General features: G+C 44.6%; 1 protein-coding gene across 1 annotated transcript in view; it reads right to left on the reverse strand.

Moving 5' to 3' along the window:
• Positions 1 to 26958, reverse strand: part of OLFML2A (olfactomedin like 2A) — a 97185-nt gene extending 70227 nt beyond the window's left edge. Inside the window, exon 1 of the mRNA XM_073639815.1 lies at positions 26706 to 26958. Within this exon, the coding sequence (XP_073495916.1) occupies positions 26706 to 26774 (69 nt within the window). The 5' untranslated portion in view covers positions 26775 to 26958. The remainder of the gene's footprint in view (positions 1 to 26705) is intronic.
• Positions 26959 to 27340: the final 382 nt, after the last annotated feature.

Here is a 27340-nt window from a genome sequence, read left to right on the forward strand (position 1 = left end):
TCGGGTTTCTGGGCCTGAGGACCTGAAATCCCCTGCCGGTCGGCTTCTGCTGCTGGGTAAGAGTTAGTCCCCACAGCCTCGGACGCCGGGTCCGGTAAGAAAGCTTCTCAGTCAGGGCGAGCTCTGCAGCTGCCAGCCCCTGACTCGTAGTAGTATTGCTTCTGCTGTTTCTTGTCTCTACTCTCCTTGACTCCAGGCTCAGGCCCCTGGACAGGGCCTGCCTGTGGAGCAGAGCCCATAGAGCAGCTCTGCTCCCTGTCTTCTCCTCTCAGAACTCCCTACCCTGCCTCAGCCCCAGGTTTATATAGGGGAAGTCCTTCCCCTCCCAAGACTGGGCAGGAGGTGTGGCATGCACAGGATCCCTGACCAAAGGACCTCCCACCTGCTCTCAGACGTAATATCTCTATCACTGTGGCAACCAGACCCCTGGGGTGTCACATTCCCCCCTAGTGAAATTTAGTACTCCGGGACTAAACATATTTTTGTAACATAACAAAGTATAAACAATAACATTACAATAAGGAAACGCATAAAGCTGGTCACGGCGTGTCCGTAACCGGGTGCAGTCTTTGAAGAAAGCAAGGTGTCCATTTCACCAAAACAGGGAGACGTAACCAGGTAGGGGTCTGTCCTACCCCGAGTCCTTAACAGTCTTTTAGTCCATCCTGGGTTACGCTCCACTAACTGTACAAAGGATTCCCGGTAAATCCACCAAGGACTCCTATAAATAACTGGAAACACATAATATTTACAAGATATGGCCGCTCTCAGTCCTCGGCCAGTGGGGATAAGGATTGGCTGCTCACAGTCCTCAGCCTGTGGGGAGATGGGATGGCTGCTCACAGTCCTCAGCCTGGTTAAGGATAGGGGACACACGGGAACAGTTCACACTTGTCCCAACGGGGACCATATTTTAATTAGCAACACAAGTACCCCTACGGGTAACTATGTACAGTTCCACTTTACCGTACTTCAGTAACGGCATCCTCCTGCTCCTTCTTGTGTGTAGGCTTCAGACCCGTCCGGGTCCTCTTGGCTTTCCTCGTATTGGTAGTACTGCAGCTCCTCCTTGGTTAACGTGGAGGGCGTACAGTCCTTTTGCACCTGGGGAGTTCAGGCCTTGCGACCAGGCGTGGAGAGGGTCGCCGTTGATGACGCCCGGGGTCAGAGGGTGCAACTTTGGGCCTGGGCGCGGGCTGGTGGTGGTAGTGCCCAGGGCTGGAGGGCTTGGCCGCAGGGCTTGTTGCGGGGGCTGGAGCAGGTCGGTGTCTGCAGCGCCCGGAATCGGCGGCTCCACCAGGGGGCCCGGGAGCAGGCTGACGCTGGCAGCGTCCGGGACAGGGAGACTCCTCTTACCTGCTCCCGCGACCGCTCCTGCGTCACGCGTCTTCTCCAGGCGCTGGTCGGGGCCGGCGACGACTGGGGCACTGCCGATGCTGGGCAGCTTAGTCTGCTGCCGGTCCGCCATCTTGCTGTCCATTCCTGGTGTCCTCCTCCCCCCTAGTGGACCGTGGCCTACCTTCCGGAGATCCTCTTCCGTAGGCCGCGGCTCCGCAGTCAATCGTCGGGGTAGAGGACCTGGCGTCGCGCTCCTGTGACGTCGGCGTCTGCTGGGCTCCTTCCAGGACCTTACGCAACGTCCGGACGTGAGGCGGGGCTTCAGTTCTCGCGCGTTTTCGGAGTCCACGCCCCTCTTCTTCCCGCGCGGCGTCTCCAAGATGGCGCCGGATGGCGGGAAAACTCCTCGGATGGCGGGAAGAAGGCAGAAGATGGCGCCGGATGGCGGGAAAACTCCTCGGATGGCGGGAAGAAGGCAGAAGATGGCGCCGGATGGCGGGAAAACTCCACGGATGGCGGGAATCTTCACAGATGGCGGGAATCTTCACCACTGGTAAGTTTGAAAAGTCTCTTTTTCAGGCACGCAGTACCCGGTGGTTGCGGGCACGAGATCCTGCCGACTACGCCAAAGTTGACGCGCCCCTGGGCCAGTGTCGCGCTGCGTTGCGCACGCGGGAGCTTACCCGGAGCCGGATCTCTTGAGGGTTGTAGTCTCGTGGCGGTGACCCGGTCCGTGCCCAGGGAGTCAAACTGAGCGGCGATGTAACAGCGGTAGATGTAGGACGACTACGCCACCCGTTGAATGCAGCTATGGAGCTGCCGCTGCAGGACAGTCCGCTGAGGTCGGTGGATGGATGGTGCAGCGTAGATGGTATAACCCCCAATGGGAGGGGTATGGCCTCAGGGCAGCAGATGTGGATGATGGGGGTAGCAGGAACCACTCAGAGACGGTGCGGTGTAATTCAGGGTCTTTACTGGTAACAACGATAGACCCTCCCGGAGTACTGGCTAGTGAACGGGGCCTGGTCAGTCCTTGAGCAGATGGGATCTCCCCTGGCCAGGCGGAGTTGTAGGCCTCCCAAACTGACTGTACTCTTCTGGCTACCTTGCTAGAAGCGGATATAAGTAGCCCACGTCCCTGAGTGTACCGTGTGGTGCTCACCCGTATGGCCGGTGACTCGGGGCCTTCTAATGGCTTCCGCTCCACGATGGCGGTGCTGGTCCCACGCGTGTGACCGTGCCTTCGGGTTTCTGGGCCTGAGGACCTGAAATCCCCTGCCGGTCGGCTTCTGCTGCTGGGTAAGAGTTAGTCCCCACAGCCTCGGACGCCGGGTCCGGTAAGAAAGCTTCTCAGTCAGGGCGAGCTCTGCAGCTGCCAGCCCCTGACTCGTAGTAGTATTGCTTCTGCTGTTTCTTGTCTCTACTCTCCTTGACTCCAGGCTCAGGCCCCTGGACAGGGCCTGCCTGTGGAGCAGAGCCCATAAAGCAGCTCTGCTCCCTGTCTTCTCCTCTCAGAACTCCCTACCCTGCCTCAGCCCCAGGTTTATATAGGGGAAGTCCTTCCCCTCCCAAGACTGGGCAGGAGGTGTGGCATGCACAGGATCCCTGACCAAAGGACCTCCCACCTGCTCTCAGACGTAATATCTCTATCACTGTGGCAACCAGACCCCTGGGGTGTCACATAAGCATGACAAACTCTTCACTGGACTTGTTCACGCTACAAATGCTGCTGCAATTCCTGGGCTAGCTATACATCCTCAGTTCCTGTGCTTGTCTAAACCCCTGCCTCTGCATCTTCTCGTGTCTCCTGCTTTGTTTGTCCGCCTACTGTTCTGGTCTTTGCTATTCAACGTGCTATCCAGCAAGTCCAGGTCGCCTACTGTTTATCACCCTAGGTTTTTGCATCACCCTCATGTGCGGCTAAGTGAATCCACCTCACCAGGTGATCTCTATTACAGGTTCGGGTGGTGGAACCTCTGTGCTGTGATACAAGGAGGGACTAGAGGGCGTAACTAAGTGCCTACCCCGACCGACCATGGCTACACGGTGGCTTAATCGACTCCATGAACCAAGGAGGGACCGGGAATGTAGACCAGGTGCCACTCTGGGACGGACCTCGTGTGAGAGCAGGCGACTCCCACGGGACTGATAGCCGAAACCAACTGGCACGGCAGATGAGCACGGCAGGTAGACAGACAGGTAACGCAGGTAGGCAGGCAGGCTTGGCTGGGAGACTGACAAGTGGATACAGCTTGTAGACAGACTGGCGGGCACGGCTGATAGGCTGGTGGGCACGGCTGATAGCCAGGAGGACGCCGGGCCGGGACCGCGGCAGTGAGGGGATCGGTGTCTCCGCCGGGCAGGAGACAGAGAGGCTGATGCTACAATCTCTAACAGACCTGCAGGTATTGCACTCCGTATACGCACAGTGAAATGCAACCTTCTAAACCAAGCCTTACAGAAAGATCATGGAGGAAGAAAAAATCACAAAAGGGTAGCAAAATGTTGGGCTATGTCACGGGTGTGTCAGGTGTAACAGACAGTTGCTCTGGATCTGGCTGTAGAAGGTCACTGCATTTGGCATTACAGACACCTTCTGAATCCTTATTCCTTTAGGACCCAGCGGCAACTGCTCTCCTGCTGCTGATTGACACACTCTTGCCTAGGTGTTAAAAACACCCAGTTTGCTCCAGGGAATCGCCGGTGATACTTCTATATACCTTTGTGCAGGCTTGGAGCACTAGCAGTCGGCTAGCTTCTTCTCTGGTGCCCTTGGAGGACAGTTGGCATTACTCCTCTGGTGTCAGCTCAAGCTAAGTTTATCCCCTTTGTTTGTATACCTTGCTGTCTTTAGTTTGTAGTGGGGCCTGACCAGTGCTTACCCTCTCCCTATCTAGGGCCTAGCTCTAGGGACATCCAGGGCTTAGGGTCCTGCTTGGCGATAGGTGTGGAACCTATATAGAGACGGTAGGGTGATATTAGATCTGCCTAGGGGTCGCCACTCCCCCTTTCTCTATTGTTTGGGATTCCTCCCCCTCTTCCCTTCATGTTGCACTTAGTCTTTCCCACACCTTGCGTGACAGGCTGACACTATAAGTGAAGGCAGCATATTTCTTCGATTTACACCATTGTCATTCTGTGTTCATAGAGTTGGTTTCTTCAGACTTACTTAAAATATTGTTCTATTATTTCTTGATGTTCCTCTAGGGGCTTTCTTCTTAGCAATTAAGTTGAAGCATCCTTTGCCATTAGTAAAAGTATTGCGTGTGACACTGTTATTATGTATTTTATGATCGGGGTTCAGTTCTTAAAGTGTGATGGACAGAAAAAGAAATACAAAAATGTGTTACTATATGTTTGCCGTCAAACCAGAGCAATGTAATTAGACTTGATTTACATTGTGGGCAGATGTTATTCCATACATGTTATTTCAGTATGACCTCTTAAGAACATAGGCCGTTCTCGTGGGATGGGGTTGAGCCTAGTGACATAATGATAAACATATGTTAGTCACAACCCTGTTCCAAACAATCCCAAGAGGACTTTCAAATGGTGTACTAACGTGACAGATCGAAATTTCTATGTAATTTTAATAACACAATCTAGATTATCAGAGCAATCAACACTAAAAACAGTTCCGGAATAGATTTTCATTTGATAACAGTGCGTTAAAATTCCCTGACAACTGTTGAGATAAACCACACAACATGGCCATAGTGATTGGTAATAACATTATATTTTATATAATTATTTAGTTTTTTATACCTTTCATATTTGGGCTGTGTCAATTCTATTGGAATTGTCTCAACATGATTATTGAAAGGGGACTTTTCACTTGATTTTTTATTTTAAACTGAGTATCTCCTCCAATTGCTGCTGATCCACTCATTCTGGAACAGTTTTTCTTTTTCTTCTGTGCCCCTCCATTCCAAAGTTATGCCCCTTGGTAATAAAGGTACAAATTTTCCCTTCAACTAACTGGCGTGTACTACAGAACTTCATTGTGAGCATGTGCTTTTTCTCCTTTGATGCTGGCCAATCAAAACATGGCCACACCCACAAGATCTGTAGCACACGCCCAGTTAGTTGAAGGGGAAATTTGCATACTTATTACCAAGGGGCATAACATTGGAAAGGAGAGGCACAGAAGTAAAAGAGAAACTGTTCCAGGATCTGTGGAATATGAGCAATGGGATGAGGTGCTCAATTTAAATAAAAAAATCCAGTGAAAGGGCCCCTTTAACTTCAGATTTGGTGCAGTATTGGAAAAACTTTATTTGAATACACTTGTGTGTTTTTCTCTTATGCTATATGTAGAGGCCCCGTCACACTAAGCGATGCAGCAGCGATCCCGACAACGATACGACCTGTCAGGGATCATTGCTGCATCGCTAATACATCGCTGGTGAGCTGTCAAACAGGCAGGCTCACCAACGATCAGGGGAGTAGCGATATCGTGGAAAGAATCGTTCCACGATGTCCTGCTCCCGTTACCAGCCTGCTGCTTAAGCAGGAGCAGGCTGGTAACTATGGTAATCATCGGGTTACTAAGTGCGCGTGTGCCCCTAGTAACCCGCTGTTTACCATGGATACCACTCTGCTACGGTGCGCGGGAGCGTCCGCGCACCGTAGCAGAGTGGTATCCATGGTAAACAGCGGGTTACTAAGTGCGCGCGTGCCCCTAGTAACCCGCTGTTTATCATGGTTACCAGCCAGATCGTTGGTCCCGCTGGTCACACACAGCGATGTGTGCTGGCCAGCGGGAGGCCAACGACCAAAAAATGGTCCAGGACACTTTGCAGCGATCAGCGACCTCACAGCAGGGGCCTGATCGCTGCAAAGTGTCACACATAGCGACATCGCTGGTGAGGTCACTGGTGAGTCACCAAAACCGTGACACAGCAGCGATCTCGCTAGCGATATCGCTATGTGAGACGGGGGCTTAAGATTCACTTGTAAAATGTCCAGCATTCCACTAATCTCATCTTTATCTCAGGAGTCCATTGTTGCAACAGCCAATAATCTCATTAGGTGAGTGTGGATTGAGACACAGTGGAGCCGTCACCACAGGGGGTCTTACAGGCAGTCTCAGATGAAGGCTTCTAGAATATTATTCATTGTTTTAGCGACCAGTAAATGCTTAAGGGGAAGGGTGCCAGCACTTCTGAGCTGGGAGGGGGCTGACCCCAGGGAAGTAGAGGAGAGACATGTTTTAGTCGAGGAGTTGGTGGAAGGATGACGGAGGGTTAGGATCTGTGGCCGTGGACTTGGAAGGATGGATTGATAAACATGTTACCATTATGGATTATGTCGTTTGGATTTACACTTTCTTAAAAGGACTGCTGCTACTGGATACCTGTGCTTTCATGGTTTTATCTGCCGTCTAGAGGATCATGGACTGTGGCTACAGACTATACTGGCTGGAGATACGAAATCTGTGGGCCAACCAAAAGTTGGGAGACAGTGAGTACGGCCTTATACAAAGCCAGTGGAACTACTGAACCCAGATTGGGAACTTGAGGACTGAGAGAACTGCATTTTGGCCATTTACCTGGAATTGCTTTATTACCATGGCTGTGATCAATAAAATATTGTTGCATCATTAACCTGCCTAGGTGATTACTTACAACCCACAACCTCAGATCTTTACACTATAGATGGTTTCTTCTAATATGTTACAGAATGAACATTTTAGATGAGTTCTACGAAACATACCATAAATCTACCATAATGGGTGTTACTTAAAGGTTTTTTTTCAACAAAAGTAATTTAGCATTTAGTGATTTAGAAATGATAAATATCTGATTGCTGGGTTCCTACCTCAGGAACATGGTGGTGCATGACCTTGTTTATGGGACTGATAGATCAGCTTCCTCTATCAGCCTCATGGACTAAATGGACCTGCAGCAGTCATGAGTGACTCTGTTGGTCTATTCAATCCCAACAGTGAAAAAGAGCAGGGAATGGGATCTCCTCCTCTAGTAATCAGTGAGCGTCTTAAAACTTTCAGCCGTTTTTGCGATATTAACACTTTTGTTTGCAGCTCGTTGCCTTAGAGACCGACCACCACTGCAAGACAGCAGAACATGCGCATTGCTTAAAAGGTCTTTTCTATTGCGTTTATAAGCACTGTTTTGATGCTGGCCAGTATCGCTGGAGTGAGCTTGTTAAATTCACCAGACGAGGTGGATCCTGCAAGGCCAAAGTCCGGGTGAGCACGTGAGATACAAACAGCCGAGGAACAAGAGACCACGAGCAGCTAGATGGAGTACAGGAAACCGCAGGCAGGACACATCTAGGAGATCGCAGGCAGGTAGACGGAGTGCAGGAAACAGCAGGCAGGCGGAAGATATCCAGGAAACCGCTTGCAGGTAGGCGGAGTGTAGGGAACTGCAGGCAGATGAAAAATGTCCAGGAAACCGCAGGCAGGCAGGCGGAGTACAGGGAACCGCAGGCAAGTAGAAGACGTCCAGAAGACTGCAGACAGCAGCTGAGTCGGTCAAGGTGTATTGAGCAAGACACAGTCTAGCAACACTGAAGTCTTAATACCAAGTCACAGGTGTGTGTCTTGGTGAGCCTTATATAGGCCTGGGTGGATGTTCAGGTGGGATCACGACTGGCCATCTGCAAAGCCCGACGTGGAGCGCAACAGAGTCTAGCAGACCGGGGTGAGGGAAGCAAAGCATGGATCAGGGACAGGTGCGTAACAGCATTATTACCCCTAATCCTGGCTAGCTTAAGCGCAGTGCTTACAAGCCAGAAAGCAGCAGTGGTCGGTCTCTTAGGCAACGATCTGTAAAAAAAAAAAAAAAAAGTGTTAATATCTCAAGAACGGCTGCAAATTTTAATAAGCAGCAAACTGCAAAAGTGCTTGTGTTTACAAGTCCTATCCGATAATATCCATGGAAATAACCCTTTAATGTTGTTATTGGAACATTAGATTTTACTTTACTTCATTGTTATAGAGTATGACATGATTGCTAGGTGGAGGGACCAAGCATAGGTTTGCTCTGGGACCCTAGAGATTCCAGCTATGACTCTTAGAGACCTGTTTGTCCGTCTGATATTTCACAAGTGGGTGGAAAAGGAAAATCCTTTTCGAAGAGCAGACATTTGCTTAGAGCCTTAGGTGTTCCTATGAAGTCTTTAAATGTTAATGTGTGAAAGACAGGAAATTCAACATCCGTCAATTATTAAGCACAGAGAGCGATCATAATGCTTCTGTCTGGTCTCCAGAAATCTGTGAGTTCTTGTATTTATAGGCATGAGATAATATCTAAAATCATCATAATATAATGATTGTCAAGAGGGTTTAAAGTGTGCGGCTGCCAGACTGACTACTAAATTCTGTTTTAACAGTTCTTAAGATATAACAGTAAAATTTTGCACCCCATAGACTTTAGCGTTCAAAGCAACCCTCCCCCCATTGGAACGTCATTACTGTGAACCTTTACCAACTATGGGGGTGCAACATTTTACCGCTAAATGAGCAATTCCGGCAAATACTGTTTCTTCTTCCCTGTGCTCTGCTATGCAGAGTGCAGAAGTGGAGAGGAATTAGACATTGGCTGCTGCGCTCTGCACAGGTAGGGACTGAGATGACAAAGCTTTCAGTATAGTGAGATGAGCTTTGTCCATCTCGGTCACTGCCTATGCAGAGCACAGCAGTGGAGATGAGTTTGTCATCGGCTGCTGCGTTCTGCACAGGTAGGGACTGAGATGACAAAGCTCTCAGTACTGTATAGTGAGATGAGCTTTGTCCATCTCAGTCACTGCCTATGCAGAGCACAGCAGTGGAGATGAGTTTGTCATTGGCTGCTGCGCTCTGCACAGGTAGGGACTGAGATGACAAAGCTCTCAGTATAGTGAGATGAGCTTTGTCCATCTCGGTCACTGCCTATGCAGAGCACAGCAGTGGAGAGGAGTTTGTCATCGGCTGCTGCGTTCTGCACAGGTAGGGACTGAGATGACAAAGCTCTCAGTATAGTGAGATGAGCTTTGTCCATCTCGGTCACTGCCTATGCAGAGCACAGCAGTGGAGAGGGGTTTGTCATCGGCTGCTGCGTTCTGCACAGGTAGGGACTGAGATGACAAAGCTCTCAGTATAGTGAGATGAGCTTTGTCCATCTCAGTCACTGCCTATGCAGAGCACAGCAGTGGAGAGGAGTTTGTCATTGCCTGCTGTTCTCTGCACAGGTAGCAACTGAGATGACAAAGCTCTCAGTACAGTAAGATGCCCTTTGTCCATCTCGGTCCCTGCCTATGCAGAGCGCAGCAGCCAATGACAAAGTCATCTTCACTGCTGCAGAAGACTAGCAGCTAATGAATGAATGTTAATTATTCTTGCACTTGAATGATTTTACACTTTTCTTACCCTAACTAGAGTTGGGGACTATGCTTAGGTTTAGGGTTATGAATAGGGCTAGTTTTATGGTTAGACTTAGGGCCAGGGTTAGGGTAAAGGATGGGGTTAGGGTTGTTGCAGTAAAATAGTTACATAAAAATTGTAATAAAGAAATAAAACATAAAAAAATTACAATGTAAACTTTTTTTTAACATTTTATGTTGAATTTCAGTAAAAAGAAAAAAAAAGGATCAAAAAGCAAACTATAATTTTAACAGTATTTTCCTCAAATTACAATACATGGTATTTGCTTGGGGAATAAGGAGTTTAATACAGGACTGGTGGAAGGGGTCCCGGGAGCTCTAACGTTGGGAGTTGGAGAGGGGCTCAAAATACTTGTCTTGCCCCGGTCCTGCCAACCGACCGTACGCCACTAGTTCACAGCTTACTAGGAAGTTGCAGAGCAGCCTGTGGAACCAGGCATTGGATGGATGGGTCAGGCCCCAACCAGGGAGAAGAGGAAGCTTCCTAATTAAAATATGTACAGTGAACATATTCAGCAGCGTGTATGTTCACACGAGTATTTTCGAGGCAGGAAAACATGAGTTCTTCTAAAAGAATCCACTTCAGGAAACGCTGCATTTTTTTTGTCATTGGAGCTATATATTTTTTTTTTTCCAGAAGAGGTTTTTCAAGCTTTCAGAGTTAGGGTCTGTGCACACGTTGCAGTTTTGTCACGTTTTTTTCTGCGCAGCTTTGTCACATAAACTGAAGGATTTTCTAGTGCAGCAAAGTGATTGAGATTCCTGAAGCCTCAAGCACACGTTACTTATTTTTTCCTTGCAGATTTACGGCAAATTTAAATCTGCATCATGTCAATTTTTTTCAGCAATTTTGTTGCAGATTTCACCCACACTTATGAGTGGGGGAAAATCTGCACCAAAAGTGCATGTAAAAAATACAACAAAAATGGGTGTATTTTACGCAGCAATTTTTCCTGCCAAAAGATGCAGAAATGACTGCTACAAATACTTAATGTGTGCACATACCCTTACATAGCCTCTTGACTTCATAGTGTCAAGTTTGGAGCAGAATCCACTGGTTACTTCTTTTGTTCTGCGGTGAGGTTTTCAAAACCTTTTCGGAAAAAAATGCTCCAAAAACTCGCCATATGAACTGCAGAGTGGATTTTCCATTGAAATGAATAGGAAGAGTATTCAGAGAGTGTTTAACGCAAATTTTTATGTGGATTTTGAAACTTGTGAACATACCCATAAGGTATTACACACATAAGGTTTTTTAGGTGGATTTCGAAGTGAATCCACGCCAAAAATCAGCTTCAAATACTCTTTCAGTACTCTATGATTTGGTTTTTGGAGTGGATCTGTGTCAAAATCCACATGAAAAAAACCTCAGTGTGAACATACTCTTAGGGGATTGTTCACACAGAGTTTTTAACACAGATTTTGAGGCAGATTTGCTTCAAAATCCACATCAAAAAGCATTAAGGCCTGGGATACACTGTAGGTAGCAACTGGCAGACATCTCTCTCCCCCGAATCCCATACACAGAAGCACTTGTTCTGTCTAACACTTCTGTGATATCTGTGAAAGAGCAGCTGCCAGTCATCTCTGGCGGAAGCTTATCTCTTAGAGAAGGAAGGGCAGTCATAAATATGATAGAGCGTATCCTTCAGTCCCCCGACATCCCTTTCGATGGACAGTGGGGAGGCCCCTATACACATCAACTGTTGGCTGAACCTGTTGATATTGTCAGGTTTGGCCAACATTAGTCTAATGTGTATGGAGGTCTTAAGGGTATGTTCACACAGAGGTTTTTTTACCTGGAATTTGAACCAGATCGACTTCAAAATTCAAACCTAAAAAAACACTTCAAATACTCTTTTTTTATATGAATTTTGAAGCTGATACACTTCAAAATCCACATTAAAAAAAAACTCCATGTGAACATTGGTTTTTGATTTTGGATTTTGAGGTGGATCTGCTTCAGCTTAAAATCTCCTTAGCTGAAAAAAAAAGCTAAATAAAGGGAATAGGTTATACCTTTTTCTTGGTAGGTTAGGCTCAGTGTCGGGTTGGAGTGGCAAAGGCCCATCAATAACATTGAATCTAGGGGCCCACTGTTCTGCTATCTGCTTCTATATAATAATAAACTGTGTAGTTAATTTAATTTAATTATTAGATGATGCTTTTTTTTCTAAAAATATTGAATCAAGTGATTCAGCACTCCTTTAGAGGGGCCCACCGGGGAATTTACCTGCCCCCCCGGTGGGCCAGTCCGACCTTGACATGTAGAATCGACCTTGAGTATAAAAGACCTGTCGGGATTATGTGACCTCTTAAAACAACTCAGAAATTGGTACTCTAGAAACATTACAAAAATGTTACATGGAATTACATACTGGCATATGGTCTTGTAAAAGTGTGCTGTCATATTTATCAGGTCTTCAGAGCAATACTTCTTATTTCACCACGTTCATGTGCACAAATTTCTTTTTTTTTTCTTTGCAGCTAAACTGCAAATGCCCAGCACACGAAATGCTTATGTCATCTGACCCCTGTAACCGTGTCTAATAACGAAACCCCCTTACGTAGGCAGCAGAGAAACCACCTACACCCAGGAGAATTCAACGGGAACATTTAATCGCTGTCCCGCCTCTTATGGGTGGGCGAAAGCAGTAAAACCTTCTACAATAACATGGCAGGAACAGCTGACACAGGCTGAGAAACTACAGTATGTTCTATGTGTATTATTACTGAAAAAATGTCTGCAATCCCCTCTGTTATTCCTCTGGGCACTACACAGAATACGGGACACTTCTCATCCTTTTTGTAATTAGAAGGGTTCATAAAGACAAAGTCATCTCTTATTGGAAATATTTGGGGGCTAAGTCACTGAGTATTTTGAGGAAGTTATGAGGGTACGTTCCCACGATCAGTGTTTGTCAGGCTTTCACGCAACTGAATTTCCGCATGAATCCCGCACCTCAGCTCACTTGCTTTTTTCCTTGTGTTTTTGCCGCATGTGTTTTTAGATAGATAGATATCCATGAGATATATAATTAGTGTCTTTTAATGTACTTGTATTAACCTAATAAATAAATAAATAATTTAAAAAAACCGACGTGGGGTCCCCCCTATTTTTGATAACCAGCACAGGTAAAGCAGACAGCCGTGGGCTGATATTACCAGGGCAATTGGGAAGAGCCGGGCAAAGCGCCAGAATTGACGCATCTAATGTGATGCGCCAATTCTAGGGTGGCTGCCTGCTGGTATTTTTATGCTGGGAAGGGCACAATAACCAGGGACCTTCCCAGCCGGATAATATCAGCCCACAGCTGTCTGCTTACCTTGGGTGGTTATCAAACAAAACGGGGACCCCACGTCATTTTTTAAAATTATTTATGTTTAGATGCATTTATGAGGAAATTCCGCACAGAAGACAGAGAGTTCCTGCAAGAGAAATTGACATGATGCGGCTTGGAAACCCGCAAAGCAGGTGAGTTTACGCAGCATTAAAAAGAAGCACAGTGGGCTTCGGATTTCTATTAATCCCATCTACTATGCTTGTACTGTACAATGCAGCGTTTTGGACGCAGCGAAAATACGCTGCGTCCAAAACTCTATTATTCCAGATCATTGGCACATAGCCTAATTCTATTTCTCAGATTCAGTACAACAATACTGCAGCCAAAATCAGTCAACAGCAACTTTTACCACTGCATACAAAGTAAATAAATAATGAGAGATGCCCCTGATTTTTATATACAGGTGCATCTCACTAAGTTAGAATATCATCAAAAAGTTAATTTATTTCAGTTCTTCAATACAAAAAGTGAAACTCCTATATTATATAGAGTCGTTACAAACAGAGGGATCTATTTCAAGTGTTTATTTCTGTTAATGTTGATGATTATGGCTTACAGCGCAATCATACTGACCCGAATAATAAAGCTGCCTTATCAATTTTGCCATTAAAAAAAAAAACAATTCCTGAATTACTGGTCTTTGTTTATTCTGTCTTCCAAAAATCGATCAAAAAATGTCATGTGCCAAAAAATGGTACCAATAAAAATGTCAACTCGTCCTGTAAAAAACAAGCCATCATATGACTCGGTCGGCCGAAATATGGAAAAATTATAGCTCTCAAAATATGGCGATGCAAAAACTAGTCTTTGCAAAGAAAAGCGTCTTTTAGTGTGTGACCGCAGCCAAATATAAAAACCAGATATAAATCTGGTATCGCTTTAATCACACCGACCCAAAGAATAAAATTGTCTAATCACTTATACCACACGAGGAACGGCGTAAAAAATAAATAAATAAAACCAAATCTTCACCTGCTACTGATTTGTTCCTTCTGCCTCCAAAGATTGCAGTAAGGCTCGGCTCACATTTATCCTGCACTCTACACTGTGCGCTTACATCGGGGTTTCCATGTAAATCTCTGAAATACATGATTCAGACAGAACCCCCGGCGGAAGATTCTTTATATAATGAGGCAGATGGAGACACCGTGGACGTCGTCTGACCTATGATCCGTCAGTGTCCGTCTTTTTAGGCGTGCATAAAAGCGCGATTGGCCACCTCTGATAAAAATGACACTGCTGAACAGAGGCCAGACGGATTCCAGAGTAACTCTGCTTCCTCATTATAGTGAATGGATCCCTCGGGGGTTTCATCTGAATTAAGTCACTCGGAGATTTAGATGGAAACCCCGATATAAGTGTAGAGCGCCGGATAAATGTGATCCAAAAATATTCCCAATAAAAGCTTCAACTCCATTCACAAAAAAAGTCTCCACTCAGGTCTGTCTTCTGTTAACGAAAATATAGGGGACTTCCATGATACAGTAGCACAAAACTTTGAATTCCTGCTCACTTTCTGCTCCAAAAACTCAGTAAAAAGCCTAAGCATTCAAGATACATATTTCTCCCAGCTGATTTTTGTGCAGATGTTGAAGAAGCTTTGTAAATGAATATGTCATCAAAAGAGGACAATTTTTCATTAGAAAATTAAAAAATAAATACCACAACATCACTCAACATACAACTAAAGGATATCGCTGTATCCACTAAACAACCTTTAAAAGTTCTAATAGGAGACGGATTAAGAGACCACACAAGATATGTGAGATATGTGGTGACAACACTCACTTCGGTAATCCCTGTTGGCTCGTTAGCAGCGCTGGGTTAATTAACCTAATAACCTTGTAGGAGCTTCTTGCTTGTCCATTGATGCATCATGTGAGCCCTCTAACGTGCCGCGCACTGATCTCTTCCTTCCTACAGTTGGCATTTGTTGGATCTCATGTAATGGGGACTGTTGAAAGCAATTTTAAGCTACTTTCTAATCCAGTTTTCCATGTCCAGAACATTGACGGTTTGGGCTCGTGCACATGAACGATATTCTCAGACGAGTGCTATCTGTGGTTTTCACAGATAGCATTCATGCTGATGATATTCTATGGGGCTGTGCACATGTCCGATTTTTATTCGCGTGTCGGATCAAAATTGGCAATTCAAGTCTATGGGTCAGTTATACGCACGCCGCTGGGTTCAGATAGGGCGAGACGGGTTTCATGAATTCTTTGGAATCCTGGGGCGACCATAGGTTGCAGTTTCTCTCAGGCACACCATAGATTCAATTGCTGACCAGACACATCTGACAAGAGTCTTTTTTAACAGTTTAACAGTGGAATTTAATCTGAAGCAAGGCCAGTGCAATTCAAGGATATTACAGCAACAATCTTCATTACAGCACAGTCTGAGCTTCTTGAGCAACCGGCTCCAATAACAGTACAGTAGTTTCTTCACAAGGCACAGTATTACAGTCTCTTCAGTAGCACAATTCAGCATAGGTTAGATCTCTTAGCAGCACACTTCTATGCATACACAAACACAGGCTTTTCCTTCACAAGGACACAATAGTACACAGCATTCTTTATCCTGCATGGAGATGGAGGGGGGGGAGGGTTTGATGAGGGAGATGATCCCTGTGACACAATTACTTCCAGTCCTTATCTTCCTGCCCAATAATACTCTGCACTGTTAGTTTAGGGAGTTTATCTGACCTGTGTTTAGTTTCTCTCCTGATCTGAATCCTGTTCAGTTGCCTTCTGTTAGATCCAGGTAACACTCCACCTTTCTCTTAGGCTCCGGACAAACTACAATAACAAGTTCCCCACAATCCCCCTGGGGCTCTGCTAAAACACTCCCTGCCTCCTGTGACTGTGTTAACCCCTCTAGTTGCTGAGTGACTCTGAAGCACAACACTTCCTGTCTCCTGTGCTTGTGTTATTTGTAAAAGTTGCTGGATGTTTTGGAAGCAACAGCACTACTTTTGCATGTCACACTCTGCAACAGCACTACTTCTGCATGTCACACTCTGCAACAGCACTACTTCTGCATGTCACAGGTCCCTGAAAAAAAAATCGAAACCGCACTTGTAGATCTAAATAACCCAAACTAATCAATGTGCCCGTGAAAAAAATGGCCAGATGACAGACACCGCTCACGTGTCATCGCGTGTGCTTCATGATTTACTGTTTCATGCATCAAAACGGGGAAACTTTCTTTTTTCTTGTGAATTAGAAAACCGAAGGCCACTCTGATGATAAAAAAGAACTTATGGACCAAAAATGGATGAAAATCAGATCCAGAACACTGATGAAAAACAGTCCGATTTTTCTCATCCCTGCAAAAAAAAAACGACTGTGTGAATGAGGCCTTAGTTTGGGCATAATGGTGTCAGTTCTGGTGGCCTTGATGTCTACCCAATGGAGCTCACAATAGGGCGAGGAGGAACTTAATGCTCATTGGCTTAGGTGGCATGGTTTATCCTACCGTAATGATCAGCCCCTTCTAGCGGGTGCAATTGCATTTTAATCCATGTTTCATTAGGCTAAGTTTCCACAATATTTGGTTATTTTTTGTTGTTGTAGATTTTCGAAAAAAATGCTAGTAACCTATAATTTTTATTTTTATCTTAATGGGGACAGAAATGGTGCAGAAAAAATCACCAAATACTCACCTTAAAGGAGTTTTTTTCAGATCAATATAAATTTCTGCAGTCACTCTATGTGACTGCAGATTGCTGGATCATGACAGGTTGCAATGTGCACACTGTCAGGATTCCACTCTGTTTCTAGCTCAAATGGGTGTGAGAAGCAGATGATTAGCTAGTCGGCACATGATTATACATACTTATGGTTACATACATAACCACCTACTTGCACTGAAAATAGAGAGATTCTGACAGGGTGCACATTGCACACTGTCACGATTCGGAAAATGTGCAGTCACAGAGAATGACTGCAGAAATTTACCCTGAGCTTGAAAAATCTCTAAGGGAGCGCCCACGATGAGTTTTTGATGCTGCGTATTATTTAAGACAAAAATGCTGCAACAAAAGCGCAATATAAACGTGTCGAAAAACATAGGTGCAGAAATGGTGCAAAAAAACTGAAACATCAAAAACTCACCAAATACTCTTCGTGGGAACATAGCCCAAGCACATTTGCTACAAAGTACATTTTACTCAATTATACCACTGCCAAGTGCACGCGGCAAGTCACACAAGTTCTTCATTATGGGAATACACTCTAAGTAATGATAAGTTTCTTGTGATTTAGTATAACCTAAGGGGAAAGGGCCATTAACATGAAACGTCTTCTAATATGTTGTAACAGCACTTGGCAAAACCACTTTCAGCAAGCCAAAGCTTTTAAAGCAGATTAATGGGGGACTAACGCGTTTGTAGTTTACGATCAGAATTTCCTGTGTACGGTCGGTCTGAAGTGTGGCATCTGCAGCCTTTCTTCACTAATTATCCTTCCACGGTAGAATATCACAAAAATGTTACTTGTGTTGTTATAAATAAAATTGAGGCATGTGAAAAAAAAAAAACTTTGTATAGATTTTAGTCAAGACCTTTGGGGGCATTTCAATAATTATTCTTTTTTTATTTCCCCTGTAACTAGGACTGGTATATTAGCCCCAGTTACAGTGGAAGTGAAGCCTTCTGGCTCCTCGGAAGCTACTGCTGCCTCCTTACACCCAGCAATCACAAGACCGCTGGGTCAGGAGAAGGAAGCGCCGTCAGCACATCCTATTATAATATACACTTCTATACAGTACAGATTCTTCAGCGCTGTGCATATTGTGATCAAGAAGGCAGAGACGACAATAAACCTTCTCTGCCTTTGCTATGTGGAGTCTGGCTGTGTCTGACAGCCATCTCCATACTCCTGCAGCTGCATGATCACGTGTAGCTGCCATACTTTGAAGACCGCCGGATGTTTAAATCCTATGTATGGTCTGGAAGTAGTTAATAATTGCCCATCTTTGGGAACAATGTTCTGTTTTTAGTTAAATTCATATATATGGTGCTTAAAGTGATTTCTGAAATTGGACTTCCCTAAAAATTTTGCACCTTTTGCCTCTTTTAGCCTCTACGTTGCACTGTCTATTGCTTGCTGCAGAATGAGTTAACTGAGAATCCAGTTACAGGAGAGTTTGCAATTCTTATCCATCTTTTTCCTGAGCTCCTCTCAGCTGATTTATGACTACAAGCCACATCTAAGTTGAATGTGCCAGGAAACAACAAGCCTGTAAAAGCCAAATGGCATTTTTAAATCCTTTTTTCACATGCATTTCCGCATGCGGGTTGACAAGCGCTTTCCAAGCAATTTTAGCATCACTTGGAAAGTGCTTGACAACTTGGTCACACTATATAAATCCATGCAACCGGCATAGATTTATACAGTGTGACCGTAAAAGAATGGTAAAAAATAAATATATAATTACCTTCTGATGGCCTGCCAATGTCAGCGGTCGCGTGACCCATCACATGACTAAATGACGTCACGGCAGGTCCTTTTCAGACCATCGCGAGCTGCCGGCAAGCCAGGACGCATCGGATAAAGACACCGGGGGCCATCAGAAGGTAAGTATAATATTTATTTTTTATTTTATTCTTTTTTTACAGGTTCTATGGTACCCGGGTCCGGAGGAGAGTCTCCTGTCCTCCACACCCGGGTACCATCCGCACATTGAAACGCATGGATTCTGCATGTACAGATGCAGTGATGCGGATTCCATGCGTTCCAATGCAAGTAAATGGCGGCCGCGCTTCCGCAAAATAATTGGTAGTGCTGCGGATTTTTCCGCAATGATAATCCGCAGCGGAAATTTCCGCAGCATGTGCACAGCACATGCGGATTATCATTGGGGAACATGGCAGGCCTTCTACCAAGCGTTTTTTAAGCGTTTCTGCAGAGGAATTGCCGCTGCGGAAACGCTTAAAACACGCATAGTGGGCACACAGCCTAAAAATATATATTATAATTAATATTGTGCTAAATGAATTTCACGTGAACTATCACATGATCTATCACAGGGGATCATGTGACATGTCACGTGATACGTCAGGTTTGTGTGGGGGGGGGTCCGCGCCTTCTTAACTGCCCGGGGCCCTTGCTACTCTTAATCCACCCCTGGGTGTCGGCATTCTCGGTCCCGGTGCTGTGATGCGGTGGAATGACACGTGACGCCCGGTTCCCAATTAGCGCTGGCGTCACTATCTCTGCCTTCGGACAAACTGAACATGAAGAGAAACTCCGGGATCAGCTGTAGCCCAGACTTCCTCTTCATGTTCCATTTGTCCGAAGGCAGAAATAGTGACGCCAGCGCTAATTGGACGCTGGACAAGCTAAGGTTTTTCTCTTTGCTGTTTCTGTACTTTATCCTGCACATATCTTCTGTTCCTTTTTAGGAAGAAGGAAGCTTATTATCTAACAGTACCTACTTTATCCTTTATTTTGTACTTTGTGGTTTGTTTTACTCACTCTGGGATCTTTTCCTATTTCAGCACACTTTCCTTCTGTAGGTAATTCACACTCTGCTCTGCCTTCCGGTTCTTTAGGAGGAACGTGAAGCGCTCGACGGTCGTTCAGGCAGCATAGGTCTGAGTTGCTATCTTCTAGTCTGTGGTTAGGGCTATCTCTGCTCACACAGGGACCACTAGGGAATGCGGGGTCAGGATCTCTAGCCTGTACAGCAACCGGCAGGGTCAGCTGCAGCTTCTTAGCTTGGCCTATTGTCCCAAGTGAGTTGCTACACTAGCATAACAGATAGCTTATCCAAAAGATAACTACAGCTAAAGAAGATGCCCTGGTGCCAAGCTTCTCTACACCTCATAAGGGCTCGTTCACACATATCAAATGTTCGTGCGTTGTCCGTATGCAAAATGGTTATTATATGAACAGCACAAAGACCAATACAACTCAATGTGGCAGTTCACATCAACATTCTGGCACCCGAACCGATGTCTGCGTTCAAAAAAAAATGGCTGCATCCACTAATTTGATCGGTATTCTGAATCAGACTCACACATTATAAGTCAATGGGTGTGTAAAAAAACGATCTCATAAGGATTATCATCCCTATGCCATATGTTTTTCATGGATCCATTACAATTATTAACAAGACCATTTACCCCCCCCCCCCCCATTCCTGACCAGGCACATTTTCGTCTTTTTTTTCATACAAGCATTTTAAAGAGGTAGAACATTTTTTTTCTCTTTCGAATATTCAAGTCATTTTTCCATCTTATTTTCTTGATACCTGGGACTCCATTTCTCTGTCCTTGTCATATTCTCTCACTCTCTTTTTTTTTTTTGCTGATATCGGTTGAAAATAACAGAAGTGTTTGTTTTTATCATTTTTTTTATACTTTTAATGACCACAGAGGACCACTAAAATACATTTAAAAATGTGTTCCTCATTCTGTAACAAATATTTTTACATATTGTAAAATTGTTCTTTTTTTATGATAGCGGGGCTAGTAACGGCAATTTGGAATGACAGTGGCATTTTTTTTTAACTGTTAGATTTTATTTCTTTGTTTCTTACTTATCTTACACACTGTGCCCACATAATGTCATAAATCACCTTTGGGGGATATTTTAATATTGAAATATGTTTTTCTTCATCTTATTTCCATTGTCACTTGGGCTGGTATATTAGCCCCAGTTACAGGGGAAATGCAGCCTCCTTCCTGCATAGTGGAGCTGTCTGGGTCTCCTATGACCTAGCAGCTAGGTCTTCCTCCCTATACACAGCGATCACAAGACTGTTGTATATGGACAGGGAAGCTCCATCAGAGCCTCCTATTACTGCATACACAGCACTTCTTTAGCACTGTGTATACAGCATTTGAGAAGGCAGAGATGGTAAAAAAAAGTCTCTGCAGAGTCCCCACTTCGGCAGCTACATGATCGCGTGTAGCTGGCTCATATGCAGTGACATTTGCGGCATGCCTGACACCTCTGCCACCACTTATGTCACATGGGGGACAAAAAATCTCACATGCTGAAATCTCAAATATCTAATATCAGATAGATAGGAAGATGTCACCATAACCAGCTGGATCAGACAATTATCCTAAATAAATGGCCAGTCCTGCAGTCCTGGGAACTTGCTTCTCTGTTATGTAATCAGTCCTAGAACTGAGTGGGTTAAATGTCCACTTAAAAACAAGAATTGTGTGAAGCAGCTGTCCACATCGAATGGATTCCTACACCCCCCCCCTCCATGCAGGAATGGATCCCAGATTCAACAGAAGCCGGGAATTTTGTGATGGAGGAAGATGTCATATCCTGGACACAGTTCAAAAAAGAAAAATAACACAGCACTTGAGGGGTTAGCAATTTTTGAAAGTTTCATTGGAATAATGCAATAGACTAAAGGCCCCCATCAATTAATGGAGGTGATGGCCTAAATCTACAAGTCTGCAGTCACTCTATGTGACTGGAGACTTATGAATCCTTATAGCGAACAGTGTGCGTTGTCAGGATTCTCCGGTGGTGGGAGCTGGCGGGATGCCATTTGCATAAATGCAGTCACATGCAGACTAGACGGGTGCAACCTCGCTCAATGCAAGTAAATTGAGCAAGGATGAACATGTCTAGTTGGAATGTGGCCAGGAGTATGCATATCACTTACTTGCCTTCACATGACCGCCTGGCACCTGACATCGCGAGCTGTGCGCACTGTGAGGATTCACATATAGTGACTAGAGACTTGAACCGTAAGCTTGGGCAACCCCTTTAAAGTTGGCAGAGGACACCAATATCATTGGGACTCGCCGGCCACCTATCGTATACGGGAGCTTACGACAGATGATGTGGGAGGAGAAAAGGATCAAGCATTTTCAATCACTACGCCCGATCCTATTTGTTCCCCTTGTAGACAAGTGTCCATTTAATCATTCCGAGTGTTCCAAGAATCTTTTCTACCATCCTACAGTGTAATTTTAGAGCAAAATGAGGCTTACGCTGTTCCAGAATCACACCGGGAGAACAGATATTTGGGCCTCATGCACATGTGACATGTGGAGTGAATATAAGACTTATTTATTCCACATGCATGGATCCACATGTCACACGTGCACAAAGCCCAAATATCTTTTATCACAAGTTGAGAAATCCACATGTATATTAATTACATAATCATTATATGTAAACCCACCATTAATTGCCCCCAGACTTCTACATTAAATAAAAAAAAATAAGTAAACTTGCTCCTGCACCAGCTCCATTTAGCTGCTCTGAGCCCCGAGTTCCCTGTTGACGACAGCAGACATTGTTGATGCACCGGAGCTGCGGGGGGACACAGGGCTCATAGTGGCTTTCCAGTTATAGGTTTCTGATCTCTGATGGCCAGCTCTGGGTTAAAATAATAAAATTGGATGTTCCAACGCTTGGGGTCTAATATTCCTCGATGTCCAGAGAATGAGGCTGTTGAACCCCGAGAATGGAGCTCTGAAGCCACATCCTAAATGGAGTAGAGATGCGCATGCTCAACCCTTCACTCAATTCATTGTCTATGGGACTGTCGGAAATATTTCTGGCTGTCCGACAGATAAAGAATGGAGGGGAATAACCCTTTATTTATTTCTTTTTGTGGGTGGGGTGCATTGTGCATGAAATGGCAGAAGTGGTGATTGGAGAATATATCCATGCACGTAGATATAGAAGATGCAGAGGTAGCGGTCGCACACATAATAGGACACTGATATTGTAGCGGCACAACCTGGTACATATAACAATGTGAGTCCTGTTCGAACCAAAATAAACCAAACTATAGAATAATTTAAAAGTGCATAAAATCCTAATATTTTAAGGATCAAGGTAACATTCTTCTGTATTTCGAGTTGCAGAAAATCTGCCCCTGCTCTCTACCGAAAAGAAAATTCAGGATCCAGTCTGGAAAGTCCTCCGTGAGTTAAATAGTCTGCACTCCAAGCAGATATATCTTGCCCCCCCCCATTGATATACTGACACGAACTGTCAGGACGGGTGAGATATTTGCGCAGAAGATGTATTTATTATTTCCATTCTCTGACAGCTTCTTAAAAATGGTAATAAACCCAAAATTATTAGACATGGGCATAATCTTTCGCTAGGCAGTGATTAATCGAGTATTCTGACTACATGTCCATGGTGCAGCAGAGCCAGGTAGGACAGGGTTAAGACCTTTTTCTGCAGGATTTGATTAGATGCACCTGCCTAGCTTTTTACTAGAACCAGAACATGTAGTCACTAGGTGTGTCTGTCTGCTGGATGGAGCAGAGCTGTGTGTGCAGCTGGTGAGTGACCAGCCAAAATGTGAGCTGTAGCTGAGAAAGAGACAGGCCAGAGTTTCTCTCTGAATGGAGACGGCATGGGACAGCTAGGAAAGCTGAGCAGAATGTGTGTTGGAGCTGCAGAGAAACAAAGCAGCATCCTGTTCAGTGTGAACTGTGCCTAGAGTTGAAGACTTCTGTTTGGCGCTGGAAGATGCTGGAGCTCAGGCTGAAGGGGATACAGAGACTGGTGGGACCATGCCTCTTCTGTGTATAAATTTTGCTCCAAGAGAAAGGACTGTAAACTGTTCAGGTGAGCCTCCACCGAAATATAGTGCCTGATGAATGAACTGTTTATTTGCTGTGATACCTCTGTGCCCAGAAGAGGCTGTTTTCGGTTTTGAATCCCTTGGAGTTTTATGAAAGCAATAAAACTGCTCCTGTTTGGACCAAACCGTATTGCCTGTGTGAACACTACCTAATGCCTACCTGAGACAGTGAATCCCTATAATGGAATATGCCCTAAATGTAGAAGGGGTGGCCAAAATCGGAGAATGAGAGTTGGGCAACAAAGTGGAAAGCAGTTGATGGGATTTACAGAAGCAGCCGAGTGTGGGACCTCTACCAATGTTTACAGTCAGAATACCCCTTTAACTTTATTTACATAAACATGTCTGCTGGGAGTTGTAGTTTTACAATAGCTGGGGAAATATAGGTTGATGTAGAATAGCTTGGGTGATCTAATGGAGAGAAACCATTAGTTGCCCGTTGTCCTCAGGCTCAGCAGACTGATGTGCAGCCCTGAGAGCGAGATGTGAAATTATCCGGGAAGGAGCCTGCACCAACACGGCGTCTAAGCGACATGGCGCAATAGTGCAGAGCACAGGTATAATGCCGCCCGCATCTACTGGCCATGCTCCATTCTCTATAATTGTCTCAGTGTAAAGGTGCTGGTGCAAATCCAGTTCACATTTTCCAGGCGGGATACTTTTTTTTGGGAGGGGGGGGGGTGTAATGCAACCACCCAAAGATACAAAAAGGAAAAGCTTTTGGTATATGCTTGGCTAATGATGTGTCAATGGTCACTTTGGATCATAAATAAAGAGCCCAAACATGGACTAACCATAACCTGGACGTGCCAACCGGACCCGCTCGGACATTAATCAGTTAGGATGCAATTTAGAGTAGTTACATCCCCAGGAAAAAAAAACTACTTTTATGAGATTTATAGGGCGATATTCCAATTTAGAACGGATCATTTATTTGATTTATTCGATTATGGCTAAATTTTAAACTGGATCCTTTAAGAAAAGGATTTCCTGCCCAATCGATTACAGGGTCAGACAGGAGATAGTGCTGGTGGGGAATCTCCCATATGACTCGGTCCGTTGTCTGATTCTAAGGGCGGCTGCAAACGAGCGTAGGAAAGTCGTGCAAGTTTCATCCAGAAGACTTGGATGATTTTTTTTCTCATTTTCAGCCCTGGTCCCCTTTTTTTACGCATGGGTGACATCCAAGTGACGCCCGTGTGTGATCCGTTTTCATGCAACTACAGTAAAACATGAACACGATCACAAACAGTTTCCTGGGTTTCGAATAGAAAACTATCCGTATAAATCGGACGCCGTTCTGATGTTCCATAATTTTTCTCGCACCCATAGACTTATCCGAGACTCAGATGAAAGTTGTGCACGATATTCGTTCATCTGGATAACACGGGTCCGTGTGCTGTCAGATTAAAAATTAGATCGATCACATCCGATTGATGATCCTAAGGGGTCGGACATTTCTACAGATATGAGATATGCCCCAATAAACTAAGAATAAGTGACAATAACGTATCGGACGCATCTTAGATCACAGTCGTGTCATAGGCATCAACCAGATACAGCTAAGATGGTCCGATATTGCAGAGCTGAGCTCGGTGTTAACAGGTTTGGGGGCTAACATTGCACTTAGGTCTTTTTTCCATCATTGATGTATAGCAAACAGTTGCTGTGCAATAATAACACAATTTTTGCTCCTTTTTTGGGGGCATTTTTGTAAGATAATCAGATAAGAGAGTATTGAAACATGTAAGATCTCAATAGGCTGTGTTCACAATTTCTTATTGCCTTATGTAGGAGGCATACATCTGGAGGAATTCCCAGGATACAACTTCAACTTCAACACAATATAAATCATGTTGGCACATAGTAGCATGTGTTGTCCATAGGACCCTATAGTAAAAAAAAAAAAAACATATACTGCATTTACTGTACACCTTTGGAGACAATTTTTTTTTCTTTAAATGCATGTATTTGGGGCTAAAAATCGTTTTTGCAATTGGGTTTCTTTAAAAATTTTGCACCGTTTTGCTTTTACAGGCTTTTGTATCCCGGCAAATTCAACGTTGATGTGTCCTGTGGTCATAAATAAGCTGAGCGGAGCTCAGAAAAAGATATATAAAAGTTCTAAAGTTTAATGTCAAACCATTAGAATTAGCTCACTGACCAATTCTCAGTTAACTCATTCTGAGGCCAGCAGTAGACTAGAGGCAAAATGATGCAAAATTGTTAATGGATCCCAATTAAAAAAAAGAAAAAAGATTTGTAGCCCAAAATGCATGGAATTAATTAAAGAAAAAAATAAGTAGTCCCCCTCAAAGGAGGTGGGCAGTCTACTTTGTTATTTTATACAATGAGTAAAAATAATATAAGAAATATTTTTTTTTAGCATATGCCAGTCTACAATGATATATTAAATACACACCGAACATGACGAAATTACCAAGTGTGAACGGAGCTATATCAAGATGTGGAGCCAAAGTTTTAACTGGCAAAACATCTTTGCTACATTTGTATTCAAAATATAATATTGAGCACAATGTTACATTACATAGATACAAATTCCTTCCCATCTGAAACAACATATGCAGGAAGTCGAAATTACAGAAAAAATAAGTTTGTGCCCCCCTTCTTATACATTTTGCGCACCTGCCACCCATCTAAGCAGATATCCCCCCCACCCGGCGATATGTCACACAGGACAACAGCTGCCGGAATGAAGACTCCTGTATTACAAGGGGGGGATTTGGGTATAATTCATCTGCTTTAATCAGTCAAAACCTAAGTGCTTGGGGTTGGATGCCATACAAGTCCTGCCCTGCTGATCAGACACAGGACATTAACCATGGAGGGGGTGATATATGGGCATTTCTAAAAACCTCAAAGGGACCAGACAGACTACTGGTGTTTCCTCCTATTCTCCAGCATAGACACCATCAATCATGGAAGCACTGATAAAGCCACAGACAGGAGGTGTCCAAAACTTTCCCTTTTCCTGATACAGTTGGCACCAACATCATGGAAAAATCTGCAAAGTGTGAATCCTCCTACCTTGCTGTTTGCTGTGACTGGTGAGGAGAACAGGAGAGAGAAGAGCACACACTGTATATATCCCCACATGGCTGCTGCTGCTGCTGTTGCTGCTGCTGCTGTTGCTGCTGCTTGGAGTTCACCCTGCTGCTGCTGCTGCTGCTGCTGCTGCTGTGTACAAGGCTGGGAGCAGATGGTTTGGACAGATTCCTTGTGCTGCCTCCCTCAGCTTCTGATAGTGGACTGATTCTCTTTCACTGTCTCCCAGCCTCTTCAGCTGGAAAGGAGGAGCATAGAGTAACACCTCTCACCATCCCAGCCAAGAGCACATCTCCCATCATTTGCAATTCTGCAGACCACTATGTAATAATATTATGCAATGCATCCATAGGAATTCCCTAGATTCACCCGATCGGCAGTTCTTCGCACTCACTTTCCCAGCACAGAGGTTGATCCCGTCCAACATCCTATCCCCTATAAACAGACAATTTCCCGTAGGGAAAAAAAAAATCCTTCCCGACTGCAAACAGGAATCAGAATAAAATCCTGGCTCTCTAGAATCTAGTAACCATGTCAGGTAATAATAATAATCTATAATATTCAAGAATCTTTTGAACTTCACATAAGCAAACTGTCTCTTCAGAGAGGAAGAGGAC

This window comes from Phyllobates terribilis, unplaced genomic scaffold, assembly GCF_046119375.1.
Source record: "Phyllobates terribilis strain yellow unplaced genomic scaffold, ASM4611937v1 Scaffold_7__3_contigs__length_470593459, whole genome shotgun sequence".
In the NCBI taxonomy this organism is placed as follows: Eukaryota; Metazoa; Chordata; class Amphibia; order Anura; family Dendrobatidae; genus Phyllobates; species Phyllobates terribilis.